Consider the following 22,798-nt stretch of genomic DNA (forward strand, 5'->3'; position numbering starts at 1 on the left):
TAATTATGAATAATGGAATACTCAACTTTGCTTACTGGATTCCCTTTTTGTATGGTTTTTAGGCTAACTTTATTTCTGGTTTGAGGCTTAATCCTTGTCCAGGAATTGAATTAGGCCAAAGCTAGGCTGATAATTTGTGGAGTGCAGCCTCTGATGCAGGAAGGCTTTAGTATATACTATGTTTAGTTATAAGCATATTTGACATTTTCATCTTTGGATGGCTAGGTGCCACTTATATGTAAACAACAATTGTGGTTGATGATAACTTTTTATTGAGTTCTGATGCAGGTATTCTGTTTTTGCTTCTGCAATTCTGCTTGCTTAGGCTCTAAAGTCTTAACAGTGTTATTAGCACAACGTGATTCGTTTTGGTTCAATAGTTGTCAGACATAATATTGTTTAGGTGATATTGTTTTGGTTCAGTAGTTGTCAGCCGTAGTAGGTTCTGCATAGTCGTATTTACAAATGATGTTTTGAGCAGGTTGAAAATTTTGCGATAGTCATATATACAAAGGAAACTCTGCCGAAAAATTTAAGAATTTAGAGAGTTTGAAAATTTTCGAGTTATCAAATTTAAGAAAAATTTTCTTGCATTGCTTATTAACTGAATTTGTGCTTGAAGCTGCTTTAAGTACGTTATGACTCAATTATCCTAAAAATTTTGTTTGATTATTTCTCATTGTCTTTTGTAGGTGCAGCGATTGCGGATGAAAGTAGTGACGAAGACCTTACTTGAGTGTTATTGATCGTTGTTAGACTTTCTATTATTATGTTTAAGGATATATTTTAGTTTAGAACTTTTTGTATGCAAACTATCTATTTTGACTTTTGAATTGTCGACCAAAGAATGTATCCATATTTTGTTTTTGTACATGGATAATGCTAGTTGGATATGGTGTAAACAATTTCATGGAATAGGAAAATATTTCTTATTTTGCTTCCATAAATATTAGAAATTATAATTTGTTGCAATAGAGACTATAACCGTTCCAATAGAGACTATAACCGTTCCAATAGACCTAGCAAATAATAAGAGCAAACCCTAATAACCGTTCCAATATGTCACAATTCCGTTGCAATAGGGTACTGATAATTGTTTCAATATATCACAAAAACCGTCACAATAGACTTAAAAAATCAACTGTATTATTATATCAGGACGGTTTATAACCCGTCCCAACAGAAAAGAAAACCGTTCCTACAGATAGGACAATGGTGCAGTCCAAATCGTTCCAATATCCCCATCTATGAGGACGGTTTTCAAACCGTTGCAAATCATCGTTCCAATAGACCTATTGTAACGCCGAATCCCGGAACGCGTCCAAATCCGTCCCAATATACCTATAGGGCCGGTTAGCCTATCTATTGCAACGGTTTTAGAAGGGTTGTCGTAGCTGTAATTTCTAGTAGTGTTCTCATCCTTGGGTCCAAACTCCTCAGTCTTGGCAGACATCTCATTAGACAAATTGGAGTGTACATTGGCCACAGCTCTTTTGTTCTTATTGTACCAAAGGTTTTGATTGTTGAAGTTTGGGGGTAGCCATGAAGCTTGAAACACTTGTCCTTAGTGTGTCCTAGACATTTGTAGTAGTCATAAAAGGGCCTTGACCTATTGGTATTTGGAAAGTTGGAATTGGGAGTGTAATTGGTCCTGAAATTGTTGTTCCTGAAATTGTTGGCATTTCCTGAGGCATTGACATGAAGGGAGATTGACTCTGCAACCATCTGATTTGAAGGTCTCATTTCACGTTGCTTTTCATCCTGGATGAGCAAGGAAAAAGCTTGTGCCATCGAAGGAAGAGGGTTCATCATGAGAATGCTACCTCTCACTGCTGTGTATACCTCATTAAGCCCCATGAGGAATTGAATTAATCTCCTTCCTGCTCAGCCTTGTGCATACTTTCCTTAGCACCACAGGTACACTGGCAGCTGCATTGTGTTTTTGCACTCAAGGTACTCGGTTCTCCCATAGTTTTTTCAATTGAGTGTAGTAGCCTGTAATGTCTAGAACTCCCTGAGATAGGTCATTAATTTCCTTTTGGATTTGATACAATCTCGCACCATTAGTTTGTTCATATCGATCTTTCAATTCCTTCCATAATTCAACAGCATCACTGGCATATTCCACACTATCTGCTATCTCCTTTGAGAGTGAATTTAAAATCCACGAGGTCACCATATCATAACACCGTTCCCATTGAAAAAATTTAGGAGATTGGGGATCAGGACGCTTACCGCTAATGAAACCAATTTTATTTGTAACAGAAAGTCCATGCAAAAATGCACGTCTCCAAGACCTATACCCAATTCCACTGAAGGCCACACTAACTAGCATAGCTCCAAGATTATTCGACGGGTGTAGATAGAGAGGATCACTGGGATCTTACACAGAATTGACAACAGTTTCGACATTTTCGACATTTGCGGCATTGTCAGTCGTACCGGTTTGATCGACAACAGCCATATTAAAAATTGAAGAGATACAGAGTAGAAAAACAAGAAGAGAATTTAGGAAAGCAAAAATTGAAGATAAGGAGAAGCTCAGACTGCGCGGATCGACCAAGAATTAGGGCAAATCGAAGAACACTGCTCAAATCGTTTGAGCTATGAGATATTAGAAATGATCGAATCGGAAACTCTTGCGCTCTGATACCATGTCAATTTGTGAATTTGAAACATCGAATTTCACTCTTGACTAGAGACTCCATTGAGGAGCTCTAGAAGCTTCGCATGAGCTGTGGAGAAAGGAGACTTGATTCTCAGATATGGGAGAATGAAAACTGTGTATTTCCAATAGAGCATATATACACGTGGGTACTACTCCACTAACTAACTTTAACATAAGCTACAGTTAATTTCTAACTAACTGATTAACAAACTACGATTAACAAACTAAGCTAGCTAGCTAAACTCTACAAAGAATACAGAGAAAGAAAAATAAATACACTGTTATCTCAATACCTACCTTATCAGTTAAAAAAACAGATAACTAGTTTTTACAAATATTTCGAACTGTAATTTAGCTTCAAAAGGGACTCTCATATGTAACATAACAAAATGGATAACACCGGGGGAGAGTGAATCTGAAATTGACGTGAGTAAAGTTCAAATTTTAGTTCTTCGTTTAGATAAAGAACCAATTGCAGTCCAAAGAAATGCTAAGCTTACCTAACTTGTCGTGTGTATATATGGGTAGTGTCAAGTAAACATATTTGACAAACTTGGTTGATTTGGCAGTCTTCTTAGGTGGTAAAGTAGTACAACTCGAAAGAACAAGAAACTCAAGGTAAGTTTAGAAGTTTCAGGCCGGATGTCTCAGAGTTCAAGTCCTAGAATAGAGGAACTTTTGGTAAAGAACGTTTCCCATTAGTACTTATTACTGTATATAGGTAAAAGTGGAGGCTGGTGAGTGCCCCGATTTCCCGATAAGGCAAACAAAGCAAGGATATGACTGTAGAGAATCGGAATCAAAGCTAGGAGCCTCTCGCATCAAGGCCCAAGCAAAACATCTGCCCTCGGAATCATCGAGACCAAGCCCCCCGGGTCCGGTTCGAGACCCAAGACCTCGGGGAGCATCACCGAACAACCACGCACGATTAACAAAGAGTCGTGATATCCGTGTCACGACGTGAATCTAGGTCCATATTAGCAGTAGATCAGTGATTAGCGAAGAGGAAGATTTTACCTTTTCTAGAATTGTACTTAGGGTAAAACTCCCCTACTATATAAAGGGGAAGCTAATTATTCATTAAGAACATGGTAACACGCATACCAAGCAATATACATATGTTATCTCTATTTCTAAAAGTTATTTAAAGTTCTTGCTTTCATTCATAAGTTCTTCATAAGTGTTGGCTCGGAACCGAAGGCAGGTTTCTCGTTAAGCCTTTAACCGATCCCGGACTCCCTATCATCATTGGTTTGGCTATTCACTCTATCTTTTACTTGCTTATCTAACGTCATTAATCACTTGTATTGAATTAGTCATCATATTCTTAAAACCGCGTATAAATTCAATTATTGTCCATTTTAAAGGGTAAACTGTTTGGCGCCCACCGTGGGGCTAAGGATAATAGTGGTAATTTGATACAAATTTTCATAACATATTGTGTTTTACGCTTGTCCTTTGAGATTTTAATTTCAGGTCAACTTAAGAATGTCAAACTCTCAATCTGCTCACTTGAATATTGATAGTGAGTCTGGCCACCATGGTGAAAACAACAATATAGTACCTAGCAACGAGGTGCCCCCTGTTGACCCCAACGGAGTCCCAGTTGCGGACCCGATCGATGTCAACTCACATGTGGCCATCAATGCAAAGCTGCCGGCCGAACCCGAGAACAACATTCGTGGAGGAGCCCGAGCAATAGCTAGGGGTACGCACGAGGTGAACGCGACGGGATCAATCTGCAGGTGATTTTCGAAATGTTACAAGCTCAACAAGCAGCGATAGCCCAGCTGCAAAACCAAAGTCGCGCCCTCAGCAGAGTTGAGCCTGAACCATCCCGGGGAAACACCCGAAGAAATGAACAAGTCACGGGAAGGCTGCGTGAAGTTGAGACCGGGACCAACTCTGAAATAATAAGAGATGCTTGAGGAGCTAACAAAGCAGGTGGAATCGGGGGAGAAGAAGATTGAAGCCAACAACAAGAAAGTGGAGACCTATAACTCCAGAGTTGATCAAATTCCAGGAGCACCCCCGATATTGAAAGGTCTGGATTCCAAGAAATTTGTCCAAAAGCCTTTCCCCCCAGAGCGCGGCACCGAAGCCAATCCCGAAGAAATTTTGTATGCCAAAATTCCGAAGTAAAGCAGAACCACGGATCCAAACGAGCACGTGACCTCCTACACATGTGCCATCAAGGGAAATGACTTAGAAGATGACGAAATCGAGTTGGTTTTACTAAAAGAGTTCTAAGAAACCCTGTCAAAAGGAGCAATGATATGGTATCACAATTTACCCCATAAGTCTATTGATTCATTTGCTACGCTTGTAGATGCCTTTGTAAAAGCGCACGCCGGGGCCATCAAGGTCGAGACCAGAAAATCAGACATTTTCGAAATAAAACAAAGAGATAACAAAATGCTCAGGGAATTCGTGTCGAGGTTTCAAATGGAACAAATGGAACTACCTCCGGTTGCAGACGATTAGGCCGTTCAGGCATTCACTAAAGGACTCAACCCCCAAAGCTCCTTGGTTTCACATCAGCTGAAACAGAATTTGATAGAATACCCGGCGGTAACCTGGGCTAACATCCATAACATGTACCAATCGAAAATCATAGTCGAGGATGATCAGCTTGGGGGCCCCTCCGAGTCCATTTATCCCATCAGAACTAAAGACAGACCTAAGAGAGTTGTCGATCATGAACCAAGACCGAAAAGAGAGCGATATCAACCGTATAGCGGAGATTGAAGGGGTAGCGGATTTGGGCGCAACCCTGCGAGATATGAAAAAAGGAATAATCAAGGCTACAATAGTCGGGGACTCATATGCAAAAATTGTTTCGACAGGCCACTCGATCGGGTCCAGGGAGGCACCAAGATTATCGGAATATAACTTCAATGTCGATGCCACCAGCATCGTGTCCGCCATCGGGCGTATCAAAGATGCCAAGTGGCCTCGGCCATTGCAGTCCGACCCTACCTTAAGAGACCCTAACCTGATGTGTAAGTATCATGGCACTCATGGCCACACGACCGAGGACTGCCGACAATTAAGAGAAGAAGTGGCCCGGTTATTCAATAACGGGCACCTCCGGGAGTTTCTGAGTGATTGGGCCAAAAATGACTTCAGCAATAGGGACTCCAACAAACAAACCGAACAAGAGGAACCTCAACACATCATTAACATGAACATTGGTGGAGTTGACGTCCCCTAAGGTCCAATGCTAAAGCGCACTAAAGTGTCCATCACAAGGGAAAAACGAACCTAAGATTATATATCGGAGGGAACCATCTCTTTGAATGATGAGGATGCTGAAGGTATCATGCAACCGCATAATGATGCACTGGTAATATCTGTACTCATAAATAAATCTCGAGTTAAGCGCGTGTTAATTGATCCAGGTAGCTCGTCTAATATCATCATATCAAGGGTCGTAGAGCAGTTGGGTCTACAAGACCAAATAGTGCCTGCAGTCCGGGTTTTAAACGGATTCAACATAGTGTGCAAAACTACTAAAGGAGAGATAAACCTACCGGTGAACACCGCCGGGACCATTCAGGAAACGAAGTTCTATGTGATGGAAGGGGATATGAGATATAATGCTCTATTCGGAAGGCCATGGATTCACAATATGAGGGCAATACCCTCGACGCTACACCAAGCACTAAAGTTACCCACACTGGGAGGGATTAATACGGTTTACGGAGAGCAGTCGGCTACAAAAGAAATGTTCACGATCGATAAGGTAATCCCGGTGTCCGCACTTTCGACATCAAAGAACACGAAGCCGGCTAGGAAGGAAGAAGCTAAGTAGCAATCACCGATACCGGCCCCGACCGAACTGGAGAAGCAGGAAGCAGGAGAGGAAGATGATTACAGAGTTCCTAGGTCGTTCATCGCCCCTGGCGATTCCGATGCCACCATATCGCTAGTCGAGGAGCTGGAGCAAATTATATTGATCAAACACTTGCCCGATCGGAAGGTATACCTGGGCACGGGGTTAACTCCCGAGCTCAGGAAAGAACTCATTAAATTCCTTATAGCTAACATAGATTGCTTCGCTTGGTCCTATCTTGATATGACAGGGATCCTGCAAGAAGTAACCACTCATAAGCTAAGCTTAGACCCAAAGTTCCACCCAGTTAATCAGAAGAGGAGGCCTCAATACGAAGTCAAGCACACATTCATCAAAGACGAGTTATCCAAACCCCTTAAAATAGGTTTCATTCGGGAAGTTAAGTACCCGGATTGGTTGGATAACGTAGTAGTAGTGCATAAAAAAGAAAATAAATTAAGAATGTGCGTAGATTACAAAAACTTGAACAAGGCGTTCCCCAAGGACTCTTTTCCTTTCCCTAACATCGATCGCATGATTGATGCAACAGCCGGGCACGAGATACTCAGCTTTCTCGATGCCTATTCCGAGAACAATCAAATCTGGATGGACCCAGGCGATCAAGAAAAAACTTCTTTTATCACTAAATTCGGCACCTATTGTTATAACGTAATGCTGTTCGGACTAAAAAACACTGGTGCCACTTATCAACGCCTAGTAAACCGGATGTTTGGAGAACAAAATAAGAAAATAAATAGAATTTTATATTGACGACATGTTAGTTATGTCCCTGCGAGCAGAGGACCATTTGAAACATTTGTCGGAAACCTTTGACATACTGAAGAAATACAATATGAAGCTGAACCCGGAGAAATGCGCATTCAGGGTCAGATCCGGGAAGTTTCTTGGATTCATGGTGTCCAACCGAGGGATCGAGATCAATCCCCATAAAATCAAAGATATAAAGACATTACCGTGGTGGACAGTTTCAAGGCCGTTCAATGGCTAACCGGGCGCATATCCGCCCTGGGCCGATTCATATCGAGGTCTTCCTATAAGAGCCATCGGTTCTTCTCATTATTGAAGAAGAAGAATAACTTTTCTTGGACCCCGGAGTGCCAACAAGCTTTGGAAGGACTCAAACGGTACCTTTCGAATCCACCCTTACCCCATACTCCGAAGGCGGATGAACAACTACCTATAATTGGCGGTATCCGAGGTAGCGGTAAGTGGAGGCCTAGTCCGGAAAGAGGAAGGTATGCAATTTCCTATCTATTATGTTAGTAGAACTCTAGACAAGGCTGAGACAAGGCATCCTCACCTGGAAAAATTGGCGCTTGCTTTGCTAAGCGTCACAAGTTAAAGTTGTACTTTCAATTCCACCCCATATGCATCGTAACTTCTTACCCACTAAGGAACATAATGTATAAACCCGAGGTCTTAGGGCCGGCTGGCTAAATGGGTCGTGGAAATTAGCGGGTACAATATCGAATATCGACCCCGAACTGCCATCAAATCATAAATTTTGGCAGACTTTGTGGCCGACTTTACGCCTTCCTTAATACCCGAAGTCGAAAAGGAATTGTTATTAACTTTGGGGACTTCCTCGAAAATTTGGACCCTCTTTGCGGACGGTGCCTCAAACGCAAAAGGGTTCGAACTCGGCATTATATTGAAGCCGCCTACGGGTAACGTAGTTAGGCAATCTATTAGAACTGTGAAATTAACCAATAATGAGGCCGAGTACGAGGCCATAATTGCAGGTCTCGAATTGGCTAAAAGCCTGGGAGCCGAGGTGGTCAAAGCTAAGTGTGATTCCATCCTTGTGGTAAATCAAGTCAATGGGACGTTCCAAGTAAAAGAGGAACGAATGCGAAGGTATTTAGACAAATTGCAAGTAACGCTCCATCGATTCAAGGAATGGACCCTACAGCACGTACCCCGAGACCAAAATAGAGAGGCTGATGCTCTGGCTAACTTGGGGGTCATCGGTTGATGATGATGAATTCAGCTCAGGAACAGTCGTACAGCTCATGAAATCGGTAGTGGAACAAGGCCATGCCAAAATAAACTCAACAAGTTTAACTTGGGATTGGAGAAACAAGTATATAGACTACTTGAAGAGTGGGAAGTTACCCTCAGATCCTAAAGAATCGAGAGCTCTACGCACGAAGGCGGCCAGGTACAGCCTGTCTGAAGATACTCTGTTCAGAAGAACATTCAATGGCCCGCTCTCCATATGCTTGGTGCCGGAGATACCGAATATGTTTTAAGGGAAGTCCACGAAGGAACCTGCGGAAACCATTCGGGTGCAGAATCTTTGGTTCCAGGGCTGGCTATTACTGGATTGACATGGAGAAAGATGCAAAGGACTTCATATGAAGATGCGACGGCTATCGGAGGAATGCACCAATGATCCATCAACCCGGAGAGCTACTACATTCGGTCTTGTCACATTGGCTGTTCATGAAGTGGGAATTGTTGATCCCCTGCCGTGGGCATCTGGTAAGGCTCAATTCATACTGTTTATGACCGATTATTTTTCTAAGTGGGTCAAAGATCAAGTGTTCGAGAAAGTCCGGGAAAAAGAAGTCGTTGACTTCATTTGGGACCACATAATATGTCGGTTCGGGATACCAGCCGAGATACTGTGTGATAACGGGAAGCAGTTCATCGGCTGCTAGGTAAACAAATTTTTTGAAGATCAAACAGATCTTGTCAACACCTTATCACCCTTGCGGGAACGGAAACAAGATCATACTTCAAAACCTGAAGAAAAGGTTGACTGATGCCAAAGGGAAATGGAAGGAAATTATGCCTGAAGTCTTGTGGGCATACCGTACAACCTCGAAATCTAGTACCAGGGCCACTCCATTTTCATTAGTCTACGGTGCCGAAGCGCTAATACCGGTAGAAGTGGAAAAATCGAGCCTCAGGTTCCGATATGCGACCAAAAAATTAAATGTTGAGGCCATGAGCACCCAAGTCTGGTTGGCCGCCCAGAAACAACGGATAGAAAGGTATTACAACCGTAGATCCAACCTCCGTCACTTCAATATCGGGAACTTGGTGTTAAGAAAAGTAACACTGCACACCCAGAACCCGTATAGGGGGAAGCTTGGGCCAAATTGGGAAGGACCATATCGAGTCATCGGGATTACTAGTAAAGGCTCGTACAAACTCGAAGCAGCAAACGGTTCACAACTACCGAACAACTACAACGTGACGCACTTAAAGCGGTACTACTGCTAAGGTACAATGTCATTCACCTTTTTATAATATCGTATATTAGATTAACACTCGCAGGCAACAACCAAAGGAGAATGTGACTATTAGGTTTGAAAGCACGCGTTGCACTCTTTTTCCCTTGAACTGGTTTTGTCCCAAATGGGTTTTCTTGCAAGGTTTTTAACGAGGCAACAATAAATCGTGCTAACTTAGAATTGAAGAACGGTTTCAAATCGGAGTCAGTGGTCTCATCAACAGTATCCAAGCCCTCTTAAGAGCGACCTTGAATACTGGGGGCCATCACCCTCGGGTCAAGCTTCTTAGCAAGGAAAGAAGGAAACTTTGTACTTGAATAGCCTAGGCTCGGTGGTTAGGATTTTTTGTAAGGACCAAACGGTCAAGTGAACCATGCCCGCGTAGGCCACCTTATCCATAGTACAAGCTTTTACACTCTTTCAATCTTGTACTTTACACACAAAAATGAAAGAAAGTTTCTACCTTGCTATTATATATTTTTGCCTCTTAAAGCATCGAGCCTAAGGGCAACCCGGGACTATCAAGCTCAAGGGCTACCCCTATCCGAGCCCAAGGACTACCCCCACTCAGGGACTGTCATCCGAAATAAGTTTGAGTAACTCGGTTTATCAAAACTCGGAGGCACAAAACCTATTAGGTAGTGCCTAAACCTAAAAGGCTACGGTCACCCTAAAAACGGTTCGGAGACATCCGAAGCCCGTAATCAAAATATAAGGCCTTCAATAAATATTCAAAACCTGCCAAAAGGTTACCCTCGGCAAGAGCATCGTCTAAGAACACTTAAGTATTTTCGGAAAACTTCCGGTCACTCAGAGTTTTCAAAGCTTCGAGCAAATAAAAGCTTGCATCGAAGTGAGGTTCTATTTGGACCTCTGAAAAAACATTCGACCTATTACTACATTCGATTTTATGATAAGGCATCAAAAATATTTGCAATAATGGAAATTGTGAAAAAATGCTAAAAAAGTTGAAATTGCCAAAATATATTCTGGAATATCTTTACAGAGGCCCAACAAAAACGGCCTCAAAATGAACAAAAAATATGTGCACAACACAAAAACTAAAAAAATCCTAAGGTATTCACGCGAGATCTTCACCGGAGCCCAATTCGTCACCAAAACCATCGGGGCCTTCGGATTCTTCGGAGTCCTCGGAACCCTCTTCACCTTCGGGTTTGATTAGTTTCTTCGCCTCGGCCTTAAGTCTTTTTGCCTCCTCGATCTCGGTAGACAGGTCGAAGCCTCGGGCATGGATCTCTTCGAGGTTCTCCCTTCGAGACAGTCGCCTCATGTATTCAGCATTGATCTTCAGGCGGGCCTCAACTGCTTCGACATCGGCCCTGTATTGGGCCACCATCTCGTCGTCATCGGTAGAGGTTGTCTCCAGCTGAGACCTCGTTGCTTCAAACTCTTTACCAAGGGCATCCCGCTATGCGGCGACCGAGCTCAGATGTGCTCGGAGATCTTCATTTAGCTGAGCCCGTTTATCAGCTTTATCCTTCGCTACCCGAAGCTGGACCTCCACCGAAGACAGCTTTGCCTGGGCGGTTTCCTTCTCCGAAGCCAGCCGGTCCATTTTGCTCTTCCAACCATCGGCCATGGTTTCGACCTCGTTCATTTCAACTCGAAGCTGGTTGATCAGGTCGATCTTCTGCTGGACTTGCGAGGTTTGATTGTTAGTCGCCATGGCTAATTCCTCGTTCCTAACTTCAAATACCTTTACCTTTTCGACCAGGTCGTCATGCTCCCGCCTCAGGGCTGAAGCTTCCTTCTGAGCTTTGTCCAGCTCGGCCTAGAGGTCCTTGATGGCCCCATCTTGTTGCTCGCTGAGGATCTTGTACATGTCCCTTTTTTTGGCCTACTCCTTAACCTCGAGCTGATTGACCTCGACCCGATACCGGAGGAAGCTCTCATGGTGAAGTATCGAGGCCTGCAAAATAATGAAAGATGTGAGAGGCTTTAAAACCTACGTAAAATCCAAAAATGGCATAATGATTCCTTACCCGGTTCAGCGCCTGCTGCACCTTATTAAAAAGGCACGACACATTCACCTCGTTCATTTTTGCCTGGTCTTCCTCGGTCACCAGGCGTCGGAGATAGCTGGCTATCCCCACGGGAGCAGAGAGGTCCCGGGCATCCTCTGGGACTATAAGAATAACCAATCTCTTGCGGTTGGGGTCCACACTCAGAGCAGGGAACTGATTGATCAATTTCGGGCTCGAACTCGGCCCGCCAGCTTCTAAGGAAGTGTCCTTCTTCGGAACTTCCAAGTCGCTCAGCCCGGAAAAATCTTCCAAAGCGGACGGGTCCACGCCATCAAATAAGGAATGAAGGGGATCGTCCGCGCCATGTACCCCTTCATTGGACTTCCCCCTTCCTGCTTAGGCCTCCTTGAGCATGGACTCGGTGTAGGAGGGCGTCCCCATAATTTCTACTACACCGGGCGCTTCCTTCGGAGCGGAGCCGGCGCCCTGGGGGGTCTCAGCTCCCGTCTCCAAATTAATCTCTCGAGTTTGAGAGAGGTTGGCCTCACGAATCTCCCCCTTGGCTGCCAACCCCCACCCCCCCATCCCCCAGGAAGGGTCGCTGCATGGGCAATAAAAATGTTGTCTCCTTGGACTCGTCCTTGATCCGAAGAAGCGAATCGGAATCCAGCACCCGAGAACTAGAGCTCTTCTTAGGCTTATGAGCCACTCTTTTCTTTGGCTTCACCACGGGGCTCGAGGAGCCCAAAGCCTTTCTTTTCTTCTTCTCCCCCACGACATCCCCAGGTTGTCCCATAGTGGAGGGATCAACGGACAAGGACACGTCCTCGTCCCCTTCTAATGGCCTAAGTTCGGTGGTCTTAGGCAAACCTACAAAAGGGGGGAGGGGGGGAAGAAAAGTCAGTATAATGAAAGTTAGAAGCATGGTATTAACTATTTAGAGAGAGACCTTACCATGAGAACGGGCCTCCCATCAGCCCTATGAAAGTTTGCGCCATGCGCGCTGGGAGTACATCATCTGTGTACAGATGCCCTCGATCTATTCCTTTAACCAGGGGACCGCTTTCGGAACCCGGGCGACAGCTGCACAACCACAAGTATGAATGAGAAAAAAGAAATTGAGGAAAAAATTGACGTTTAAGGAGAGACTGCACTTACGAGATGCGTTCCACATCTCAAGGAATGGCATGAACTCGGGGCAAATCAAGTCTTCATTCTTCACCCGAACAAAGCGTCCCCGCCAGCCTCGGTCTTGGTCTTCATCAATGCTCGAAAAGGGGGCCTTGGTGGCTCGGCAAGTAAGCTTGATCAGTCCCCTTCAAAAAATTCAGGGAATGATAAACGGAGTAGATGATCGATGGTGAAACGACGTGACTCGGTCTTGTTCACGAAGTAACGAAGGAGGATCACGATCCTCCATAGAGATGTGTGGATTTGCCCGAGGCACATTTCGCACCTCTTGCAAAAATCTAGAGCAATCGGATCCATCGGGCGCAGTGTGAAGGGGTAAGTGTAAACACTTAAATACCCCTCCATATGGGTAGTAATGGCATCCTCGGGCCCGGGGACTACAACATCCTTACCTTCCCAATTGCAGTCCTTTCGGACCACGGGAAGGACGTCTTCAGTCAGGGAGCATATGTACCTTGATGCTCCTTCACCCTGGTCCTGTTTGTGTGAGGGTTTCTTGACCTTAAAGTCGTCAGTAATCGAGCAGACCCCGAGAATAAACGTTTTCAAGGGAGGCTCGGAGGCCGGTTCGTCGGCAGCCACCTCGGGAGAAGTCGTTTCGAGGGCAACTACTTTAGGAGTAACCGCCTCAGTACTGGCAGTCGGTTGGGAAGATGAAGAGGCAACTTTCTGAGGAACATATTTAGATGTTTTAGCCATTGTTGTCTGGAGAAGTTTGAAGATTTAGAGAAAAAATATGAAGGTTTGAAAGAGCGAGATCTGAAGGATGAAGAACTGAGTATGGAGATTTGAAGGAAGTCTCGGTAGAAACCTGGAAATCACTATGAAGATTTAAAGATAAAAAAATGAAAGTATGAAGGTTTGAAAGAAGTTTGATGATAGCTGGGGAGCTCGAAGGTAAAAGTTTGGTCGAAAAGTAGAAAAAGAACTAAGGATGGAAGCTTTTATAGGGAAGCAGGCGACGCTTCGCATTCGGATGCTACCAGTCGATGATTGACACATGTTCGAAGTCAGAACGACGTGACTGACGGGACGTTTTGGATCCTTCGTTGTAACGTATGAAAGAAGGAATCGGAGAACATCTGTCATTTCTCATTGTTTCGGCAAACCTACTCTCTAAGAAATAAGGGGACTATCTGTATATGGGTAAACCGAGGCTGGTGAGTGCCCCGATTTTTCAGTGAGGCAAACGAAGCAAGGATATGACTGCATGGAATAGGAATCGAAGCCAGGAGCCTCTCGCATCAAGGCCCGAGCAAAACACCTGCCCTCCGAACCATCGAGACCACGCCCCCCGGGTCCGGTTCGAGACCCAAGACCTCGGGGAGCATCACTGAATGACCACGCACGATTAACAAAGGGCCGTGATATCCGTGTCTAACCAGATCATAAATCTCGATCCATATTAGCCGTAGATCAGTGATTAGCGAAGAGGAAGATTTTTACCTTTTTTAGAATTGTACTTAGGGTAAAATTCCCCTACTATATAAAGGGGAAGCTAATTATTCATTAAGAACATGGTAACACGTATACCAAGGCAATATACATATGTTCTTTCCGTTTCTAAAAGTTATTCAATGTTCTTGCTTTCATTCATAAATTCTTCATAAGTGTTGTCTCGGAACCAAAGGCAAGTTTCTCGTTAAGCCTTTAACCGAACTCGGAATCCCTATCATCATTGGTTTGGCTATTTACTATATCTTTTATTTGCTTATATAACATCATTAATCACTTGTATTGAATTAGTCTATATATCCTTAAAACCCCGTATAAATTCAATTGTTATCCTTTTTTAAGGGTAAACAACTACGAAGCTCCTTACTACATAAATTAGTGATTCAACAAGTCGCTCATCTAACCAAGGATAACAATCGTGTTCATCAATGGCTTCTAATTAAGAGCCCGTTTGGCTATGAATTTCTTTTAATCTTTTTTTGAAATTTTTTTACTTTTTTCGAAAACAGTGTTTGACCATAAAATTTTTAATTTTCACTAAGATGAACTTTGGAATTTTTCGAAAATTTGAAAAACTCTTAAAAGGGGTTTTCTAAAATTCACTCAAATTCCTCACAAATATTAAAAAACAACTCAAAATTATATTTATGTCCGAACACAACTCTAATTTTCTAATACAATTTTCACTTAATTTTTTTTTTCCCGGAATTTTACAATTCTTATGCCAACGCCCACTAATAGCCTGTTTGGCCAAGCTTTTTTTTGGCCAAAAGTGCTTTTTGTTTTTGCCAAAAGCACTTTTGGCCAAAAATTGAGGTGTTTGGCCAAGCTTTTGGAAGGAAAAAAAGTGCTTTTGAGGAGAAGCAAAAGCAGAAAAAAGTAGCTTCTCTCCAAAAGCACTTTTTTGAGAAGCACTTTTGAGAAAAATACACTTAAAAGCAGTTTTTTAAAGCTTGGCCAAACACTAATTGCTGCTCAGAAGTGCTTTTCAAACTAATTAGCCAAACACAAACTGCTTCTTACCAAAAGTACTTTTGAGAAAAGCACTTTTAGAAAAAAACACTTCTCAAAATAAGCTGTTTTTTGCAGCTTGGCCAAACGGACTATAAGACTTGAATATGTGGAAGCCACTGTTGAGGAATTGAATTGACTCTGCCTCGAACCAATAGGTTTCTGAAATCCGACAAATCTTTCATAATGTTTGGTGGAGAAGACTGGACTTATTAATTCTACACCTAGTGGTCCAAGACTTGCTTGCATTTTGGTAATACCAAGGCAGGGCGGCTCAAACACATTTAATTTGAGGCCTAAACTTTTAACAGAAAGTTATAATATTTCTTCAAAGACAAAGAGAAAATATATAGGGATTTCTAAAGTATGAGGAGATTGGAGAAAAGAAAAATTGATTTGGACAAATTAAAAAAGAGATAGTAAAAAATTTTACACGTTATCTAATGCAGGAGTAAATGGAATTGTCAAATCAACTCAAATTGAAACATTTGAAAAACTATTTATCTACCCATTTTTAAGTAAGTTAAATTATTACTTTATTTATATATCTAAAAAAATTCTTTCCTCTTATATGAAAAATTCTTTTATACTAAATGTATTAAATATTATTTTTCTAAACACCTATAAACCTATTATTTTTTAAAAATGGACCCCCAAAGCTACTCTTTTGGCACCTACATGTGGTAGTTCCATTCGATGTGCGATGTACACTTTATTACTTCAATTTAAAGGTTTCAACTACCAGTATTTGATTGATATTCATTACTATTTCCTTTCCATACTCTTCTGTGCACTGTACCTCTCTCATTCAATAGGGGTTACTCCATCATAGATAGATCCAAAATTTTAATTTAATGGTTTCCTTTCTAGCATATCTCTCATAGACTTGCGTCCCCCTGCATCCCATATAATATTGAAAAATAATTTTTGTTTTGCTTGTTTGTATTTTATTTTGTTGTAAGATTAATTCTTGATACGTAATACATACATATACTGATATACATATCGTATATTTACGTCTTTCCTCCAACCTCCTATGCCTTTGTGAATAGTATGGGGCGGAGCCAGAGTGCCGACTGCGGGTTCCACCGAACCTAGTAATTTTGATTAAAACCATGTATTTATTTTAAAAAGTTCATTGAATATGTACGAATTATTAATTTAGAACCCAATAACTTAAAAGAATTAGACTACTTGACCTATAAGCTTGAAATGCCTGCTCCTCTATCAATAGTCACCCAAGAGAAAGAGATGGTTTAACATTTACTCCTCCATTGTACTTTCTTCTTCCTATTGAATTTTACACTGCGCAACAGTGCAAAACGAACCCACTTGTTTATATTTTTTGGGGTCCATTTCCATGGTGAGGTGACCATACAAAACTATTGTACAGTACAATATGGACCATTCTCACCTACACTTGTTCTCTCTTTTCATTGTTTTTTACTTCGCAATTTTGCCAGCTATACCATTAAAATTTATGCCTCCTATCTTGTTCGATATTTATCCATTTTTTTAGTATGCTTTATTTTGTTGACCCAAAAAAAAGAAGAGGTGATTCACTTTAAATGTTGATCGACAAGCAGTAAAAAGAGTAGCCCGATGCACTAAACTCTCGTTATATGCGGATCCACGAAAGGGCCGGACCACAAGAATCTATTGTACGTACCCTTACCCTGCAATTATGCAAGAGTTTGTTTTCACGAACCCGTTAGCTCATGATCATAGGACAACAACTTTACTAATTACACCAAGCCTTCCCTTCAAAAAATTTTGCCAAGCAGCTACAAAATAGAGGATAGCATTAAAAATGAAAAGCAGCTAATACATAACAGAAAATGGTGGATAGGCTAATAATGAGGGGGGTGTGGGGGGGATAAGCATCTAAGATATAGTAATAATACTCCTAATACTCAGGATACAACTGAGTGGTTTTTGCTATAAAAAGAAAAAAGAAAAAAAGTAGCAAATCTTTAAACTTGCTTCTCTCAAGTCCTCCTCATGCCAGATTTCAAGCCTTTAATTTCCATTAATAAACGGGAGCGGGGAGTGAATGATAGCCAGAGGATCAACTTCTTCTTGATCCCATGGCTGTCTTTCTCCCGTGCTCCCTATTTAAGCTGTGAAAGCCTCAAATAGAAAATTAAACCCAATAGATGAAATGCGCAACACAAAGAGCTAAAATAATGAAATCCTAGTGAAAATCAGTAAAGGAAGGAAACTCTTTGTAGGCTTGGTCTTGCTCGGTCCTCAGTTTATCATCAGGTAGTAGTACGGAGGTTCTCCATTCTATGTTAGAATACAATTTTCCGTTTAGTTTAATACTATTTTGTATCTCATCTCTTGTATATTGAGGACTAAAAAAGTGGAAAAAAAATGAAATTAATATGGAGTTACTTATTTCGTCATAGAATCTGATGTTTGATTCTGAGAGCATATGAGTACTGTGAACTTTTACGTTCTCACGCTCTGCATTGCATGTTGATGCCGTCATTTTTATTAATGTTTTGTTATAAACATAATGGCTTAGTTGAATTTAGAGTCATTACCTATAATAGCCTCTTCCCTTTTTAGCAAAACTTTAACATTCTTCTTCTTCTTCGACAAAATTAAAGGGGGTACAATATATGTAACGAAGGAAGCTCGTGTCAATGCTTTTCTTGCAATAATAACAATACGCCGGTGAAATTCATAAGAACTTGTTTGGAATGCCACCTTGGAAATGGATTTGGGTGTGATTGGGTGTAATCAGACAGTTTGACATGTTTGTTTTGCCAAGTAATTACTTGGTCAGTATAAAATTGGGTGTAATTGGAGGGGTGTAATTACACTCTCCAATTCTCAAGGGGGATGTGAGAATTAGTGGTAGTGTAATTACAAGATTGCTTTTTAGTTTCTTTCCTTTTTGTTTTTATTTTAATTTATTTTCTTTATAACTTTTTATTCCTATTATTACATTTTTAATTTTATTTTTACTTTTTAAGTTCTTTTGAAATTTTAAAATATAGTTTTCTTTGTACATTATTTATCTTTTATTTCTCTATCTTTACTTCTTGTGATTCCATGTAATTGCTTACTATATTTTATTTTTTATTTATTTTATTATTCTATTTTTTAAAACTACACCTGCTAATATTAGAAATAACGAGTCATTAACAAACTTGGCACATAATGAGTGATGCAATTAAAGTGGAATTTTATTGTTGAATGTGGTTATAAACTTATCATGTTTCCTAATTATTAAGTTGCACTGAAACTTACTATTATTATGTTGGATATTGACATATGTTAACTATTTTATTTATTTTTTTGAATTTTGAAATTATGTTATATTCATGGTTCAAATTTACTTGTTTTAGTAGTATTGACTCACATTGCATGTTGTTTATTTTTTAGTTAGAATTGGTAGATTAGCTTTATCAAATATTTAAATAATGTTATGACATTATATTTGTAAATATTAATTTATTTTATCAAACATGAATTCCATGATGTTCTTACAAAAACGTATATTTTTTATTTTTGTAAGTATCTAAACTAAATATTATTAATTTAAAAATTATCTATAAATTATTTGTACAATATTAGTTATAAATTTACTAAATTAATGTATATCCACGAAAAAATACATCTGAAACACAAAATATAATATCATTTATACTTATAAAAATTTATAGGCATATATTTATTATATTAACTTTTAAGTTCTGATAATTACTTAATTTGAAATTTAATCTAACTGTGTAATTATACTTGTGCAACCAAACAGTAAACTTGTAGTTACACTGTAATTACACTATGACTTTATAATTATTGCACCATAGGAGTCTTTGAACATGGATGAACGCAAAGGCGGATAAAGGATTTTGACTTTTTGAGTTTAACCTTTAAGATTTTTAGCATTAAACCAATTATATTGTTAATTCATATCAACTACTTATTGCAATTTTAGTGAATTTTTACGCATAAATATATGTTCTGAGTCAAAAGTACTAAGTTTAGATGAACTTGGTACTACGAGCGGGAAAGGAGCATGAGTTCACGTAAATTTATATCCCGTAATCTAGATACGTAAAGGTAGAGAGGCTATTTCCGATAGACCCATTAATGATATTCTTGCATCCGTAGATTTTGAAGCCCATCGACTTCATATTTCTAAATTCTAAGTGATTTTGTCATTCCTCATTTAACTTGTGATGTTAAATTATCTTTGTCTTGTCAATGGCAGCTTACAATACAGGAGGATTCGTTTTGCGGGATTCTGCGCTACTGCTTTAAGTTTTGGAGGGAAAGAAAAGATCACGTGAGGTGTCCGTGGGTTTTTTCTCGAAAAAAAAAACTGACGGAAGTTCGGTCTTGGACCGTAAGTGCGTCACTTTGTCAAAGAATGTGGACTAGTAAGATGAATTCTCCAAAGATAATGGACTATTTTGCACTTTATCTCAAAAACTCACATCATCCACCTTGTATTACGATATCTCGTAGGAGAATGTCTCAAAAACACAATCCAAACCCGACTTACGACGTGATAATCTTAGGAGCCTCGGGTTTTACAGGCAAACACGTCATTAGAGAAGCTCTCAAATTCCTCAACGTTCCCTCTTCCCCCTTAAAAAGCTTAGCTATAGCAGGCCGGAACAGTTCCAAACTTTCCCATGCACTCCAATGGGCCTCCCGTTCAAATCCACAACCCCAAATTCCAATCCTCACCGCCGACACAACCGACCCATCTTCTCTCCGCAACCTCGCTTCTCAGGCTAAGATCATTCTCAACTGTGTCGGCCCGTTTCGTCTTTACGGTGAGCCCGTTGTTAAGGCCTGTGCTGATTCGGGTTGCGATTACTTGGATATTTGTGGAGAGCCCGAGTTTATGGAGAGGATGGAAATGAAGTACCATGATAAGGCTGTAGAAATGGGCTCTTTAATTGTTTCGGCCTGTGGTTTTGATTCTATTCCTGCTGAATTAGGCTGGATGTTCAATTCGAGACAGTGGCTACCGCCGGCAATTTGCAATCGAATTGAGGGCTACATTAGTCTAGAATCGGACAAGAGAATTGTTGGAAACTTAGGGACGTACGAGTCAGCGGTGCTTAGTGTGGCTAATGCGGACAAGTTACAGGAACTAAGGCGCTCCAGACCTAAGAGGCCTCGTCCTGTGGTAAGTTTTATGATCATAACATGGCTTATATACTCATCTCGCTCAATGTGTATGAAGATATATTTACACTTTTATTGAAGTTAGATTGGAAAGAATCTGATATCCAATACATAAACTTAAAGATCCGATATTGGGGTTACTTGCTTCAACAGGGGATTACGATTGTAAGAATGGACTTACCAAACGTTAACTCTCATGCCTTATGAAAAATTATAAGCTTCCAATGCAAAAGTTGTAAGGCTATGGGTGGAGTAGCAGGGGCGAATGTAGCATATATTCAGGCGGGTTCAGTTGAACCCATAACTTTCAACGCGGAGTTAAAATTTATATGTAAAAATTCATTAAAATTGCAAAAATAGTAGATATGAACCCATAACTTTAAAAATATAATGGGTTCAATGTTAAGAATTTTAAAAGTTGAACCCATAGGGTTTAAATCCTGGATCCGCCTCTGTGGAGTAGCTCATATTTTTGTGAATTCATGTAGGAAAAATGTTAAAGCTCAGATCAATCACATACGTAAAATCCTTGTATAACTATTCTATCTTCACTACTCTTTTGTTTCACCGTAGAAAATGATGTAGGCGGATCTAGCTTTTCTAGTACATGAAAAAAGGAGGAAAAAATATATTAAGTGGGAATTGATCCCTATTCCTCTTGGTAAATAACTCAACCTTCAACCAAGTGCACCATTCAACCTTCTTAAAGTATGGCTGCCAACAACTAATATTGTACTAGTTTTAGAAAATCTGTATATAAAATATTTAATTTTGGGAAGAGACGATGGGTTCACGTGTCCCATAATTTTGCCTATAAATCCGACCCTGTGTACGTTAAGAAGCAATTGATTCTTAAAGCTTAGAAGTAGATTAGTCATTATGTGATTGATGGTGTAGTTAACTAATTTAGTCAATTACGTTAAGGTGGTTTCCACATTTTGCAGAATGTTTACGCTGTTAACAAAATGTCCACAGCATCATTTATGTTTTCTTCAATAACACATCAGATCTGTGAAATATTTTATTTCTCTTCCACACTCCAATATTTTCCCGTTTGTTTCAGATTTCTGGTCCTCCCCCTCCTAAAGGTCCAAAGGTGCACCACCTTAAGGAAATTGGGCTTTGGTCTGTAAAGTTACCATCAGCGGATGCAACTATAGTGCGGAGAACACTTTCATGTTTGGATGAAAATCCTCGTGGTTTACCTGGTGTTAATGAAAACACCGAACAGGTTGAGAGGAGGGAGGCATTTTGGTCTAGCATAAAGCCAGCTCACTTTGGTATGAAGATAGCTTCGAAATCTCTGATAGGTGTTGTTCGTTTCATTATAGTTGGCTGGTTCATTGGTCACTTTGGTAAAACTGGTATCGGCAGATGGCTGCTCTTGAATTTCCCTTCAGTGTTCAGTCTTGGATATTTCAGGAAAAAAGGTCCAACTGAAGATGAAGTAGCAAGTGCTAATTTTAAGATGTGGTTTGTTGGACACGGGTATAGTGATGGCAATCTTGCATCACAAGGAAACAAGAAACCTGATACGGAGATAATTACAAGAGTAATGGGACCTGAGATTGGTTATTCGACAACTCCGATCATTCTAGTCCAGTGTGCCCTCGTTTTGCTCAAGGAACGAGACAATCTTCCAAAGGGAGGTGTTTTCCCTCCTGGGATTGTGTTTGGCCCGACAGACCTCCAAGATAGGCTTCAACAGAATGGAATATTTTTTGATGTTATTTCGAAGAAAACTATAAACTAAATGGTAGTTCAGTGCAGTTTTAGTCATAATGCCATATGGAAAATTCGAATTTATGCCACAGTTATAATGATTCTGTTAATTCCTTCTGTGCTTCTTCAATGCCTTAAGATGCTTTTCTGTTTTTTTCTTCTTTCTAAGGACTAACTCCAGAATATCTGGCCATCTTTCTGGTTCTTTCTTTGTAGTGTCTTGACTATTTTTACTACCATACATAAAAGGTAGTTATAGAGAACTCCTAATTTGTCTTAAGAGATGAATTATGAGTGAATGAAATTAGGAATGGCAGGCGGTGCCGGACTGGTTCTATCTGAACCCACACAACTTCAACCTGTCCCGCCCCGCATAGGATTTAAAACCGCATTCACCCGCCCGCCCCGCAAATTTTTTAAATAAAAATTCTCTCTTTTTTGTGGGCTTGCCAATAAAAATTAGCCGAAAGAAATCTTGATTGTTGTCTCAAATGTTCCAAATGACTAACAC

General features: G+C 40.6%; 1 protein-coding gene across 1 annotated transcript; it reads left to right on the forward strand.

Moving 5' to 3' along the window:
- The first annotated feature begins 17,470 nt into the window (after positions 1-17,470).
- On the forward strand, positions 17,471-22,408 carry LOC109240212 (probable mitochondrial saccharopine dehydrogenase-like oxidoreductase At5g39410). The gene is made up of 3 exons (XM_019406847.1): positions 17,471-17,673; positions 19,637-20,566; positions 21,629-22,408. Exons 2-3 carry the CDS (start codon positions 19,796-19,798, stop codon positions 22,316-22,318), a joined length of 1,461 nt encoding a protein of 486 aa, XP_019262392.1. The 5' UTR covers positions 17,471-17,673; positions 19,637-19,795; the 3' UTR covers positions 22,319-22,408.
- Positions 22,409-22,798: the final 390 nt, after the last annotated feature.

Source organism: Nicotiana attenuata, unplaced genomic scaffold (assembly GCF_001879085.1).
Source record: "Nicotiana attenuata strain UT unplaced genomic scaffold, NIATTr2, whole genome shotgun sequence".
In the NCBI taxonomy this organism is placed as follows: Eukaryota; Viridiplantae; Streptophyta; class Magnoliopsida; order Solanales; family Solanaceae; genus Nicotiana; species Nicotiana attenuata.

Coding starts and splice junctions, on each gene's coding strand:
- LOC109240212 (XM_019406847.1), top strand. CDS start 19,796: ATGTGGACTAGTAAGATGAATTCTCCAAAGATAATGGACTATTTTGCA. Junction 20,567..21,628: donor CTAAGAGGCCTCGTCCTGTG/GTAAGTTTTATG, acceptor CGTTTGTTTCAG/ATTTCTGGTCCTCCCCCTCC.